Genomic DNA, 15,322 nt, shown 5'->3' on the forward strand with positions numbered 1-15,322 from the left:
CCACAGAAACAGTTTCTTACTCGTCATTTTGTATCCACTTGCAGCAAGCTGTCCAGCCATGTACTCTCCATCCGAGTTGTTGTGACTGCACCCCCACGTTTTCATCCAGATTTTTTGAGTGCCAGGAATCAGACTGAAAAGACATTTTTAGAAGATCGTTAGTGGAAAGGCTAAGAATTAAGACATTTGTATAACGTATTAAAAATCAAATCTTAAGCAGTAACATATATATGAAAAAAAATGTCTCTAACATAAAGAGTTCACAGTTAACATCCAATATTGAATGTGACATTTAGATGTCAATACTGTCTACAAAGTGTAGATGCACTACAAAATTAGAAGAAGAAAAAATACCATATCAATGACTATAAATCCAAGTATTTAATATACCTGTCAGCTTGGAGCTCCTCACTGTTCAACATGTCTGTTCTTTTCCTGGACCTGGGTATGATACTCCTCCTAGCAGACTGCCTCTCATGAGGAGTGGGGTCGCTTGAGGACACCATATCCTCAATGTCATCAATCAGAGAATCGCAGGCCGAAGGCATGATCTGAAATAAGACCATTGCTTTGTCAGCAAAAATTAGGACTAAATATTATTTTATTTATATACTTGTTAGTACTCACCAATACCACCGTTTTAATGCCGTATCGGGGCCTCTGCCGATACCAGTATAGGTATCGGAACAACAGTAATTATTTTTATTGACTGTTCGTTGATTGCAAATGATGAGTATAATTCTAAGTTTGTATTTATTTTTAAATAAATGCAATTTACGATTAGATTTGATTTGTTGAATAATTTTTAGGTGTTCTTTGAGGGGTCTGGGGGTGGGGGTGGGGGTGGACATTGCTAGCTATTAGCTCAATGTAGGTTTGCACTTTACAGGTAGTCCCCATGTGACATATACAGTATTACTGTTATTACTCGTAACCCAGTTGCAGTGTGGATATTGAATTACTTCTCTTTGGCTATTTTAAATGAGAAATCGTCCGAGACGGTGGGTGGTGGGGCAATATTTAGAGCACCAAAATAAATCCTGTCTTAATTCCTACCCCACCATACTGTAAGCTACTTAGTAAACATAAACACTGAACGGTGATAGACCGATTCTGGGAATTCTTACTTTGTTTATGGCAATCGCAAAGGCGGGGCATGCCTTGTGTTAATATTATATTTCAAAAATCTATAAATATAAGCCAAACCCACCATCTAATATCTGGTTATTGGCTGTCTCGGCTTTATAAGTCACTAAGTGTTTTTGTTATTTGTTTCTCTTGTTTTACGTTTATGAACAATGAAAGCACGAAGCGCCTAACAACCGTAGATCAAGACATCCGAACTTGGCTCACTTGCTTTGCCTTCACGAATGCGTGCACCTGCTACGGAGCAGCGGTACTCGAAGAGAGGTATATCGTCTTACTGTAGCATAGAAAGGTACTTGTTCATTACTCATCCACATGTTTAGTTGGACCTTGCTAACTGTTAGCTCGATTTAATGTCTGTGGCACACGTAACACTTAGTTTGGCCAGATGTTCGTAATGTACTGCAACATTTTACTCTTACCTCAATTGAAATGTGGCTATTTGATCACTTCGAGTCCAATTCACAAGCCAAAAAAGTCAGGACGACGTGAAAGTAAACCATTTGAAGCACCAAAACAAACGCGTTAAGACTCCCTGTCCGCCATGTTTTTCTGACAGTACGGTACGGGGCGAGGAGAGGGACAAATTTCATTTAGCAAGAACGAGACATTGTTTTCATGATAATAACACTAGTAATAACTACTATTTTTATAGTAGTAGTAGTAGTAGTAGTTATTAATGAATTAATCCCTGTGTTTTCTAACCAGTAGTCCATCTTTGTCACATTCCAAAGACATGCATGGTAGGTTACTTTAAAATACTAAATTCAGTCGTCCTTTTGTATGAATGTTTGTTAATTTATTTAAACATAAGGTGCCACAAAGTCAGCAAAATAGGAAGGCACTAAGCATGTAATATTTTATGAATACGAAGCAAAACCTTAAAATCTCATCTCAAGGAGGCCAGGAAAGAAGTAATATGAATGGCAGTCTTGCAGTAGCATTAATTTGTACTCACTGCAGGCATGGGGAATGGGAATATCAGAACATTTCAACTGATTTAACGAATTGCATGAACTTTGGTTTCTCATAGCAATTGTGTGGGTTAGTTCATTTTAAACGTATAGATGAGTATCATCAACATAACAGTGAATGTCATGACTACATATGAAATTTAAAAGTTGCAGTATGTAGAAAGTGAACAGTAGAGGGCCGAGTACCAAACCCTGCGGTGGAACTTGGCAAATAGAAAATATAACCAGGGTCAAAGGTCACATTGTTATGAAGTGCACAATGTGTCCACTGTCCTCTCTGAGAGATACAATCTAAACCAGGAAAGGGCCAAGTCTTTAATATTAACAATGCAATTTTCAACGTGATCTAGCGGTTTATTATCGTTAATGGCAGGGGCGTGGCGGCGATCGGAAATTTCCCGAACATCGAGTCCAATTTCCGGGGCCGGTCAGATTTAGGAACTGAGCAGGCCCATACTTTGCCCACCCCTACACAATGCAGTGTTATGAAACAGGAACATTGGAGGTAGTATGCAAGGGATGAGGCAAAGACGGGACACATGAAGCCAGTTATGTGTTAGTTGATAGATTTTGGTGGAAAGTTTCCCTTTATATTATATGCATTTTAATATTTCTGCCAATGTGCCAATCTATGGATCACTCGTCATTTTTATGCACCAAATGTGAAACCCCATAGACACAACCATAACGGGACAATTCTTGCTCAGTTATTTCCTTTATTCAAATGTTCAATTACAAAATCTGACAGTACAAAAGAAAAATCCCATTTCACCCTCCCCCCCAACATATACAACCACAATTCCTCATTTAACAGATGTTAAAGGAACAACTCATGAACACACACCAAAAGCAAAACACTAACAGACATCACACCAAGAACTGTTCAACCAAACTGGAAAAAGCAAAATATAGTATTCTTAATTTTTTCCCCCTAGTAACTAGAAGATTCAGGCAGTATTTTAATTTTTTTGTCATACAAAATATTTTGTTTTTGGCCATAAGCCAAATCATTCGGTTTGAATTTGTGAATTTCGGATAACCCAGAAGAGTGCTGTTTAAAGTGTTGCTGTTATTTGGACTACTATTTTCATTAGAAACAAATACCATTTGCAACAGCCATGAAACTTTTCACCTTGTGTAAGCCACGCTTAGACTGTGCATAACAAAAATATCAACATTCCTTTAGAAATACATGGAAAGGCACAATCTTTCCGAAAACCAGGTCTCAACCACATAAAAGCAGATACATCATTTTGACCAGCTTCAGAAAAGTTGGCTTGTATACAAAGGAGTATTAAGGCCATCCTGGAAAAGGGGAGTGGGGGCGGGTCCGGTCAGACAAAAAAACTGAATACAGTAATATGTTGTAATTTTACAAGAGTAAAGTCAGAATTCATACATTTACAAGAATAAAGACATAACAAAAAATAAGTTTGTTACAAGAATAAACCTTGTAATATTAACAAGTGAATTGAATAACAAGTGAACTGAACAGTGTTCACAAATGCAACCAACACAGTCTCGTTCTGCCATACATTAATCAGGCCATACTCACACGTGAAATATTTATGAAAAATACTTCAACTTGATAGAATAAACCCAACAACAGAGGCCATTTCAGTTTTCATTGTTTTCATTGTAACAAACAAGTTTCCCCCAGTTACAGAAAATAACTTGCTTACGAACAAATCAGTCTTACAAAACGTTTTTCCCCATTGAAATACAAGTACTACAGCTTTAATTTTGTCAAACTTTTATTTTTTTAATTCTGTGACTTTATTCTCATAGCATTAAAAAAAAAAAATCAGTTTGGCCGTAATACTCCACCATATTTTCCCACAAACATCTGAGAGCTAAATGTGGGAAAGGTATAATGCTGTTTTCATAAGCACTAAAGACAGTGACAACAGTTTTTCCTTCTTTTTTTTTGCGAGGTGGGGGGATAACAGGTAACTGATGGCACAACCAAAAAAAAAATAAAAATAACAAAAATAAAATAAAACTAACAAAAAAAGAAAAGACCAAAAAGTTAAAAACTGACACACAGTGTCACAGAAGCAAAGGTCGACACTTGAGCAGTGGACAGAAGTCACTGATCCCAGTCCCGTGGAGACAGTCATGTCTTGTAATGGCCATTTTGAGAGATCACAGTGAGGGAGAGCGAGGCAATGAACACACAATTTGGGGTGAATAAATGACCTTAATTAAAAAAAAAAAAAAAAAATAACACGCACACATACACACGCTCAGCACAAAATAACTGACTCTTGCAATAAATGTGTCCTTACCAATCAAAGTACTCTATTTATAAGACAGGACACAAGTGAGACAGGTATAAGAGAGCTTTACTTCTAATACCAAGGTAACCTCAATGACAAAACACGCTATGGTGACATCTACTTCTGTATTGTCAAACATTTAGTGAGAGGTAGCCCATGGTACCTTGTGCACGGACCATTTTTAGAAAACCGTTTATCCATGGCAGGCTCACTCATCTCTTCTGACGTAAACAGACAATTGCACAAACATACTAGCGGGTTGGGGGGAAAAGGGAATACTAACAGCAGCAATATGACCTGCAGCCGCAGGTTTCCCGAGCTTCAGATTCAGACAGGACAACTGTGTTTTACCATCAGATGTGCCATCAAATATAATGAGCCACTGGGAGCAAAAACAGTGGCATTTGATAAGGGATGTCATTGAATTTTACATATCTAGATAAAGGGTGAGAAATAGTTAAATTAATGGTGGTTGCTTGTCTTTTTATGACACTAGTTAATTCTAACCGTTTTAAAATCCATTAAAAGCAATCACAACCTAAATATACTACTCACCTAGACATCTTATACAGCTTTGCAGAAAACACCAGGTGGGTCATGTGACGTGGTGTTGGTCAGTGGTCACTTTGTGTCCCTGCCAGAGCAGTGTGATGCTACTCTGACAGGAACACAAAGCCAAAGGTCGCCGTGTACGTATGGATCTTACATTTTTAAGTAATCACTTCAGATAAATTCAAGTTTCATAAAGTTCCAGATTTTTCTACCAGAATAAAAGCGCCACAGCTGTAAAGGCTGACATAAGATTAAATTTGATATTTAGAAATGACGACTTCCAACAGTTCAGTCGCGGTAAATATCCAAATTGACATAAAATCTTCAAGTGGTTTAAGGGAATCGTCATAACAAGCATTCATTCATAAAACTCTTCCCAGCTTCCCTTCATAAGCCAAGTGGTGTTTTCTACACTGACTGCAATCATTTACAAAGGCGTATATTTCTCTTAAAGCGTTTTAAGTACCTAGTATCTCCCTTAAGCTTCACTGGAGTCCTCCCAGAGTCTGAGATGGGACATCTTCACCTGAATCACTTTTTGGGACACCATGAATAAACATGACATTTTGTCTGCCTGGGGACTGGAAGGAAGAAGAAAAAAAAAAGAGCCCTTTTTGTTGCACTTCCTTGTATTTAGGATTGGCTTGTACTAACTACAAAGCCATAGACCTCCAAGCTCAGCTCACTATGTTTTCAGCTCACTCCAATGCACCTGATCAGGATGTGGATCGGCGAGCGCTAGCTGCACAGGAGGTCGTCCAGGCCAAGTGAGGGCATCCTATCAAAGTCACAGGAGTCAAACAGGTCACTGATTCCCTGGTCGTCTCCCAATCCTAAAAGGTAGTCGTCTTGCTCCAGGAGAGGGGGCCCCAGGTTCAAGAAGGGCCCCAGCGATGAGGGCATCTGGTCTTCTGTTTGCTGGAGAAGACTGGTGTACGGGGACGAGATGGGTGAGAGGGTCGTGACGGACACAGTGATGGGGGGGCCATCGGATGTGGTCGGGACGGTGGGATCTGTAGCAGATAAGAAAGTCATTCATTTAGAATCAGTTTGATTGAAGCTAAATACAAATGCTAGCCTACTTGCACAAAAGTTATACTCCAGAAGGCTGTTCATATACTAAACGGTAAGGTATTTTACCATTACTCTGTTACGACTGAGGATGTTTGAAACCACTTTTTTTTCCTCCCCAGACCGATACCAATATAATAAGTCCATATACCAATATAGCATTTTTCCTTAAAGCTACATGAAATTAATGGCAATTTTATGTTCTTCTAATTCTAATTCCTAGCTCAGGATTGTAAAACTGTCACACAAGGGTGGCCGATACTGCCTATTGGTTAGATAAATACAGCATTCTCACAGCACTACAAAGGGAGGCGGCAGAATATTTAGTACTGATCTTATATTGGTTCTGTAGATTTGGCAAGTGGTCGTCATGCTTTACTAATGACAACTACTTTAACTCTTTCATTGCCATTGACGACTATAGACGTAAAAAATTCATGTGAACTAGTTCTATTTGTTTAACAATTTTTCTTTCGATTTTTTATGAAAACCTATATTTTTTTTTTATTGTACATTAATAACAGATATAAAATTATCATGCGATTAATTACGATTAAACGCCCCTTGTTTATTGTATTTATTTATTTATTTTTTAAATTAGGCCAGTCAGGCGAGTACTTTATTTTTTTTTTAATTATAATTAATCACATGACTTCACTAGTTAACTAACGATTAAATCACAAATTTCATGACGGTTCTAAATTTACAATATTTTTTTTCCTAGGTTTTCATAGTCTTTAGGAAAAGTGTGTTTTTTTTAAAAAAACGAATAGAAATAGTTCAAATGAATTTTTGACGTCTACAGCCATCAATGGCAGTGAATGAGTTAAATAGGTTTAACAATAGGTGACCAGTTCATGACTACTTTGAACGAGAAGAAGAAACATTATTACTGTAACTCCACAAAACTACAAACGCATAGTTGACCAGTGAATTGTGTTTTTTTTTGTTCTTCTTTCTATGACGCACAAGCCTGAAAACACACTAAGAGTGTAAGCGCCTAATTTACTAAGATCCCCAAAAAGTGGATAGTAAGTGTGCTCGTTCTCATTTTGCAAACACGCAGGCTTTTATTTTTGAGGGGAATTTAGCAGACCTTGAAGGACTTTGAGGAACGGCGAGTTCCCGTTGATGTCCATGCCGCCATTTTTCACCGGACTACTGTGGTCATTCTCGTCTGGACACAACAGAACCTCAATAGGACCTCTGGTGCTGGTCAAGTGGATGGATAAACTCTGGGGAAAGAAAGACTCCATTTAAAATGCAACGAAAAGAGCTGAGATGGATTTTTAGTCAGTAATGCGGCTGATTTAAAGAAGGAACACTAACATTGTAAAACGTTGTAAAACAGTTATCTACCTATTGCCCAAGACTCCAACGTTCACTATGTAACCTGCTCTCACTAAAAAAAAGTTTTACTTTGATCCAATGTTCTTAAAGCTTACAACTTACTACATTCAAGACTTTTGAATTTAATTTGAAATCAAATTTAATGACTAACTTCCCAATGTGCTGAGTATGAATATATATATATACACTTGTGTTAGCATAAGGCTTTTGAAAAATGGATATAAAACACTTTAATGCAAATTATTTTTAGATTTGCGGATTCAATGCTCTTTAAGATTTTTTTTAAGGATCCGCACGAACCCTGTTGATCAGTCGTAAAAAGCCTGACAAAATAAAAATAAAAATTCTCTGTGAAATTACAAACTTTATATTTCAGGTCAAATCATTTCTAGTACAGCTCATCCAGTGTGTGCTGTAGCAAGCGTTATCTATGAAAATCCTTACCAGGGGTCTACAATAAATGGTGGCCTGGGGCTACAAGGTTACCCGAAGTTCACTGATGCAAATTTCATAAATATGATTAAATCAATAGTTCTTGCTTTTATTATCTTTTTACTGCACACTTCTTTTTTGCACTTCAGGTTAAATCTTCCCATAAGGAAGGGCTTGAACAAAATATTAAGGCCAGAAAATAGTGTCAAATGTTGAATATTTATTTTATAAATGTATATATACAAAAAAAAAAAAAAAAAGAAGCTCTACACAGAAGTAGCATTTTCTTAAAATACTTAAATAATACAGTATAAAGACCAAATTTATTAGGGGTGTTAAAAAAAATCAATTTGGCAATATATCGCGATATTACAGAGCACAATTCTCGAATCGATTGGCCGAATCTATATTTAAACAATTTTGATGGAAATTTTCAACAAGACGTCTTACTTAGGGTTAGGGTTCACACTTTAAGCATGGAAGAATGTTATATTAATGGAACATTAAGCCTTAATATTTTATTTCAGTGCTGTTCAAACATGAAACAGACAGACAACTGGTTTGTTAAATGCAGTGGCTCAGTTATAAGCCCGAAGTTTCAGATAAATAAATAAATGTTCATACAAATCTTACAGTGTACATGTACAAGTTTACTGATTAGTATTTCCCAAATTTAAGTTTAAAAAAAAAAAATTGCAATAATCAATTTATAGATTTGTATCGGGATTAATCGAATTGGGACCTATGAATCGTGATACGGATCGAATCGCCGGGTACTACACAATTCACACCCCTACAATTTATTAAATCTTTGAAACTCCGATTCTAATATCATGAATATAAAGAGTCAGTGGCGGTTCTAGCAGGACACCCACAACAAAAGGGTTCACAATTTATAAATATCCAGTTGGGCATACCGACAAGATTTACCAAGGCAATAATGGTATCCGCATACCATCTGAACACGTACCTCATCAGGATCTGGTACTTCGAGCTTGGTGTCCGTGGGCGCTTTGACAACAATAACAGTCTGATCATGAAGGGTTCCCAGATGCTTGATGTCTTCATATGTGACATATGCAAATGTAGTCAACTGGTCAAAGAAAATGTCAACATTTTACACTATAACTTGGACAATTGTTATGTTGAAACTGACATGCTAGTTAAATTTGTTTTGCGCCAGCCATCGTGGGAAAAAAAAAATCACAGCGGAATGTACAAAAAGAGGATGCCTCCATTATTCTATCGAGACAAGGCCAAACCACACCGTTTGATGAGTATGCACATGGTAACATGCACGTGCTCTGGCAACAGGCCTTCATACTGCAAGTGCAGACCCGCAGTCCACACCTAAAAACAATGCGACGCACCAGATAGCGGAAAATTGCAGCTAGTAATTTAGCAAAAATTGATACATTAACTATTTTTAACAATTCCCAAAGCGAAAGACAAGCCAAAAACGTTTTTGTGCCCCCACTAGTCTAAACACAGTATTCTGATTAATATTGCATTTGGAGAATAAGAAAAAGGTAACAAATCCATCCATTTTCAGCCATTCAAGGATGGCATGTTGAGCACATTACTGCAAAGATGTTTTTTTATTTTTTACTTGACTTCCTCTTTGAGTGCTGTTTCTTGTGGCAATGTTTGCGCAGAGAGAAAACACTTCGTTGGTGATGACCGGACTTTTTAAGATCACAGCACCAACTCTCAGGGAAAAAAAAAAAGGATATTTCTCATTGCTCGGTGACTCGCTCATGTGCTTCGCGTCCAGGCTGCATCTCTGGATGAGCTGCTCAAGTTTCTGCTCTTCTTCTGCCAGCGCAGACACTTCTGCTGTCAGTCTTTGTCTCTGGTTCAGTGACCCCTCAACCTCCAACAGACTACAACCCCTGTGATTGCAGAAGGGTCAAGCAACGCGTTTCTGCTGCAGTCGTGGTGTCGAATATACGAGAGGGGAAAATGAACAGAATTATAAAGAGGCGGCGTGCCAACTTACATCCATTGAATGTTGTTCTTTGATTTCTTCTTGATTAGGTGAATGCCCTCTAGTACATTCGTAATGTCATACAGCCTTCTTTTCTGCACCTAAAATCAGAAGGAACATCATTTGAATGCTTGGAAGACACCAACATTTCAAAAACATGCACCAGCAAAGATCAATTGCAAAATACATATTTAATAATCGTTTATAATGCGTTAACATTTTCTTAATTCTACGGCCAGTAGAGAATCTACCATACCTTCAATCCGCAGCGCCTCGGTATGAGGCGCAAATTACCTGCAAAGTTTCTGCAGCAAGGTTAAGGTCCAAAACTCCATCAACAGACTGAGCGAGCAGGTCCACAAACTTCTTCGTCAGGAGGCCCAAGGATGTGTCGTACCGCGTCCTCTCTGGTGGAGACTTGGGCGCTACAACCAAAGAGGAACACAACGTATTAAACGCATACTTTATTATACAGACACTAAAAATGTTAAAGTGACAAGCCGGTAGTCAATAAAGATGAAATATGTTTATATTTGACTTGAGTGCAATTTAATTCTCAATAGCAACAAACACGGGACCTATTACAAAGAGGGGGGAAAACAATAGCATAAAAGGGATACTCAGTTGATAATAAAGTCTGTAATTAACCATAGTAAACATGAACATTAAACAATTACACAACAGTTGCCATTCATACAACATAAGTCATAAATTCCTGCGAGTACATCAGTTTTGTGCTCAATTAAACTGGCCCAGATTTCACACAGATTAAATTAATTTGTGTCTAATTTTAGACCCGAGCATCATTATTTCAGCATTCATATTTTAGTGACAGTTTCCTTTGGTGGCGTGCCATGAGATTTGTCAAATGAAAAATGGATACCTTGCCTCAATAAAGATATGAAAATGTACCCCAACGGGCATCTTCTAAACATACATCTTTAACATTTATATTAGAACAGGATAATCCTCAATATCTGTCACCAGATCACCTTAGTGAGAAACTACAAGAGTAAATCAAATCTCTACTGGACACTACCTGTCAAAAAACAACAACAAAAAAGACCAATTGTTCTGCAAACAAAGATCTCCGACGGGGAGAGTAAAAAATAAAATGTTAATAGTAGTATTTTATATAATGCCATTGTCTGTGCACTAAGAAAGTGTTTTTTTTTGGGGCCGCAGGCCACATCACCACAGTCTTGCTCTTTACTCGCCAAACTTGACAACCCAAAAATAAAAATCTAAAAAAAGTTTGGCGCCTAGCGAACGAACAGAGAAATATATTTTGTAAAGGAACATGGCATCATCCATAAAGATTACTGGAAGAAAACAGCAGATCAAATTTGGTTTTAGTCTAAGCTAGTCTTAAAGTGTCAAACCTGAACAACTAAGGCTCAAATTTAATTCTGCATTTTTTTTGTACAAAAAGGTCTTACTTTTTGGTGTTTTTAAATATGCTCCATTCACTAATGCAGCGCTTCCTCTGCCTCTTGGGGTCCTTGATGGTTCCGACTGGTACTGGTGGTCTGAATCGTCGAGAGCTAGCCGCCTTTTGGCCTACAGGGAGAATGTGAAATAGAAAATTGTCAGAGGATGTGATTTGGAAATGTGGAATTATTCCAATGAGGTGGGGGGTGTTCTAAAATGAGAAATGAGGCAATGGCTGTCTATGAGTAGTGTGCTAATATGTGTGACAATGTGATTCTCATTTCAGTAAAGACAATTCAAGTGAGTACTACTGAAGCTCTGTGTGTAATAATTCAAACATTAACATGTACTGTTGGACTGAGTGCCCTTACAAATGCTTGTCTGATTTCATGTCCCATTGTCAATTTTTAGACAATTCCATGTTAACCATACTACAATTACTTGAAGCCTTGAATCTTTTCTAGTAGTATCATCTCAGCTTGAAAGCATCATTACTTCACTAAGCTCACTTCTTTGTCTGGTCAAATTTCCCTCACACGAAAAACTAAGTATCTAACGGTAGTCAGATTTTTCTTTTAACTGTCAAATGCATATAACCAAAATATATCCTCGAACTTTGCAAACCATCATTGCTGTTATGTTTATCACCATTTCAAGGCCTAGTGACTTTCCATGGAGCCCCCCAAACTTTTCTTCCTACAATAGCTCCACTTGTGTGTTTTGGAGGGCAATGCAGTAACACCAGTATTCCAAAGCTGCATCCCATCTTAAAAAGTCTCATACAGGAAACATCCATTTTAATCACACCTCAACACATCTTGCGAATTTATATTCAGACTAGTCAGTGAGTACTACGTCCCCTGTTGACAGTCTAAATGTCAGCCATTTTATACCAGCAAGTAGCTCCCCTCACCCCATCTGCTCATGGCTCTGGCCTCACATACACGAGTTTAGCTCGCGAAATTAACAGTTTAGAACACAAACAGTTACAATAACCAACACCCGAATAAAGCTTACACTTTATTCGTGTGGTTTATACAGGCTGGAAGTACAGGAAATGTGCAAAGTAGCACGAAGGGGCAACAAACTCGAGTTTCACTATGAAAGGCATCATCACGTTGCACTTTATTCAGTGGAGTCGGAAAATATACACTTGTTCGAACTTGTTAAATCGCCTTGGAAAACGAAGAATTTCTCTCCGCCTCGTCAACATTGCTACTAGCCGTGACAGCTAACTCATTTTCATGCTTCAATCCAACTTGCATCTTAATCGACGATATGACGCTGTCGACTGGTAACAAAATTGAGGTGAAGCCAAAGTGCTGTCAAGAACGACAACATTAAGTACAAATATACGGACAAAAACCAAAAGGGTAAAAGTGTACAGGCGTGGAACAAAATTGCCCGATTTCTCCCCCAACCCCCCAAATTTAAAGACTAAGAGAAGCAGCCACTAGGCCACCGCTAACGTTGCTCATCTCTTACCAATGTTTCCATCTGGCTGCAAGGCTGAGGCGAACTCAAAAGCATCATGAAGTTAGCATAAGGAGCAGTTTGCACACCCGTGAACGTCGTGTTAACATTAAGCCATTTTAAAACAGTCGTTCTCTTCTCTAGATTCGCCTGAACCCAACAGGGGTCCAACTTGGACAACTTAGCTAGTGGTAGTTAGTTAGCTGGCTGGCTAAAGCTGGGTCGTGGGACCGGCTAAGTGGCTAGCAGCTAGCTGCCAGAACAACAAGCTCGGCTAACCTTAGCAGGCTAGCGTTGTGTCATGTTTCAGGGTGTTAATCGCACATAAAATGCATTCAAACGTGTTCTTTGGCAAGATTACCGGCGGTCTTCCTACTGAGGGTCGATGTCCTGTTCCATTTGCTGTAGCTTGTTGAGGAGTTGTGTAAATATTGTTTATCGGGGGCTCGGATAAACACACATTTGAGGTCTGTGTAACGTTGCAAGGCGGCGGTGTCGTTATTATTTGGATATAAGTAGCGTTGCCTTGAGTGGGGTTTAAACGATCCGAGAGCGCTGTCAAAATGATATTATTATCGAGATGAGAGCCCCCAACGCCCGCTAAAATCACTTTGTCCGGAGCCGAAGAGATCCCTCTTCTCATCTTGTTCTCGGGTAGCCCCCTTTTCTTGTCTCGACACTTTCAAGCCGCTCTGCTTGCTAATCCACCGCAATAGTTACAAAAATAATCAGACCGAAGCAAAGATAAAAGTCTGAATCATCGACTTTCGAAAAGTATTTGTCCTCGTGTACGTGCATTTAGGCAGATGCAATGGATTAAAAAGTAGCGTAACTCTCGTTTCCCCCGTCGAGAAATGGCTTCAGGAAACGGCCTGATGAATGAAGGGATACGGTTTACGCGCTCAAGAGCCCTCCCGCGAAACTCAGATTTCCCGGGAAGATTTCAAACGAAATTTACATGCCGTGTGCTATTGGGTGTTCAGATAGCAGTCTCCGCCCTATTTTGGGCGATTCTGCCCAATGACATCGTGGGATTCTCTGTGACACGTGCTCATTGGCAGTTGTAAACAGCCGACGTCACTTATCACGCGTGCAGTAATCCCCAATTTGGACGCTAGATGACACCGGCAACTACAAAACATTATGCTAGTGCAGTTTGTGATTATAAACACTCTTAAACTCGATATGCTTTTATAAATACAATTATACGAGTTATTGGGATGCTCTTTATATTTGAAATTGTGCGAAGGTGGAGGACCTAAAACAAACTGTCATAAAGCAGATACAATTAAAAATATAAAATGTCCCCTAATTGAAGTTGCAATTGAGAACGTTCATTCCATTTGGTACGCTTTTGTATACTCTAACTTTCACCCAAAGGTGTAAAAGGCCCACATTCTATACAAACAGCAAGTACATATTTGAGTTCACTATAGAATATATCAGGAGCAGAGATATGGTGGTGGTGGCCACACCTTGATACACATTCAACATGGCCAAGAAGTCATTATCACACCATCCAAAGTCAGTGTTGCATGAAATAATCGATTGATAATTGATCACCCTGATTGCTTTATCCTCTCATTTACCGTTCAACTCACTCTCTCCATCACCAAAACTCCATTTATAATCTCATTTTGGAATATGAAGAATATCAACACTGACGATCAACTGCAATTATTGACTCCTCCCCTCTTTCCAACATACACAGTTTCTCCAGCCCTGATGATCTGGTCACACATTACAATACTGGACTTCATAACATCTTGAACACCCTCGCTCCACACAAAAAAAACGGCCTGTTTCTTTCTCGCTCTCTGCTCCTTGGTTCACCCCCGATCTCCGTCTCCTGAAATCAAAAGCTCGACAACTGGAACGCCTCTACAGAAAAAACGGACTGACCATTCACAAAGAAATGTATGCTAATCACATCTCACATTATAAGGACTCCATTACCAACAGCAGCACTAACTATATTCCAAGATAATCACTGACAATAATGGAAATGCTAAGTCCTATGTTTGCTGTTTTCAACAATATCACCCATATCCAGGACTTCCTCCCTCCTCACTTATGCACAACCGCCTTATGCAACTCCATCTTGTCATTTTTCCATGATAAAATTAAGGACATTCATAACAACCTTGGTTCGAGCCATCAACCGACCTTCTCAGCTGACTTTCACCCATCCACACGCCATCCACCTCTCAACTGAACCCACACAACTTGTCAAAGACAGCCTCCCCTCCTTTATCCCCCTTATTTCGGCCATCATTCACTCCTCCCTCACCAGTGGAACTGTACCAAAATCATTCAAAACTGCTGCCGTTACTCCCATCTTGAAAAAAAAAAAACAATTTCAACAACTACCGTCCTATCTCAAACCTTCCCTTCATATCCCAAATCCTTGAAAAATCAGTTGCCGCTCAACTCCATTCCCACTTATCTTCCAATCATCTGTATGAACATTTCCAGTCCGGTTTCCGCCCACTCCATAGCATCGAAACAGCCCTCAACAAAATCACAGATGACCTTCTCATGGTAGCTGATTCTGGACTCCTCACCATCTCAGTTTACACACAACAGCTCAGGCTCTTTTCCTGACAGAGAGGTGAAGCAGCTTATGT

The 15,322-nt window shown here is 38.9% G+C and overlaps 2 protein-coding genes across 3 annotated transcripts in view; both read right to left on the minus strand.

The window, feature by feature from the left end:
- cdkal1 (CDK5 regulatory subunit associated protein 1-like 1) overlaps nt 1-1,704 on the minus strand; it is a 225,274-nt gene extending 223,570 nt beyond the window's left edge. The window contains exons 1-3 of the mRNA XM_086079570.1: nt 1,569-1,704; nt 391-551; nt 21-133 (exon numbers count right to left, since the gene is read on the minus strand). Coding sequence (XP_085935696.1) covers nt 21-133; nt 391-548 — 271 coding nt within the window. The 5' untranslated portion in view covers nt 549-551; nt 1,569-1,704. The remainder of the gene's footprint in view (nt 1-20; nt 134-390; nt 552-1,568) is intronic.
- A 1,202-nt stretch (nt 1,705-2,906) lies between these two features.
- On the minus strand, nt 2,907-13,575 carry LOC147172053 (transcription factor E2F3-like). 2 transcript variants are annotated; one of them, XM_086079563.1, is made up of 8 exons: nt 13,057-13,575; nt 11,231-11,351; nt 10,086-10,216; nt 9,804-9,892; nt 9,536-9,696; nt 8,775-8,887; nt 7,119-7,257; nt 2,907-5,964 (listed from the first exon to the last, which is right to left on the minus strand). In XM_086079563.1, the coding sequence occupies exons 1-8, from the start codon at nt 13,336-13,338 to the stop codon at nt 5,690-5,692; spliced, it is 1,311 nt and encodes a 436-aa protein (XP_085935689.1). In that variant the 5' UTR covers nt 13,339-13,575; the 3' UTR covers nt 2,907-5,689. The 2 variants fall into 2 exon arrangements, with proteins under 2 accessions (XP_085935689.1, XP_085935690.1); XM_086079564.1 differs by lacking the exon at nt 13,057-13,575 and adding an exon at nt 12,708-13,003.
- Between the last annotated feature and the right edge of the window lie 1,747 nt (nt 13,576-15,322).

Source organism: Leptonotus elevatus, chromosome 6, assembly GCF_054856555.1.
Source record: "Leptonotus elevatus isolate MCC_2025b chromosome 6, RoL_Lele_1.0, whole genome shotgun sequence".
NCBI classification, from domain to species: Eukaryota; Metazoa; Chordata; class Actinopteri; order Syngnathiformes; family Syngnathidae; genus Leptonotus; species Leptonotus elevatus.

What these genes read in the sequence shown, in the direction of transcription:
- LOC147172053 (XM_086079563.1), bottom strand. Translation starts at nt 13,338, where the DNA reads ATGAGAAGAGGGATCTCTTCGGCTCCGGACAAAGTGATTTTAGCGGGC. An exon ending in ATATTTAAAAACACCAAAAA is followed by an intron (nt 10,217 to 11,230) that starts GTAAGACCTTTT and finishes CTTTGGTTGTAG; the next exon opens with CGCCCAAGTCTCCACCAGAG. An exon ending in GTTCCTCAAAGTCCTTCAAG is followed by an intron (nt 5,965 to 7,118) that starts GTCTGCTAAATT and finishes TATCTGCTACAG; the next exon opens with ATCCCACCGTCCCGACCACA.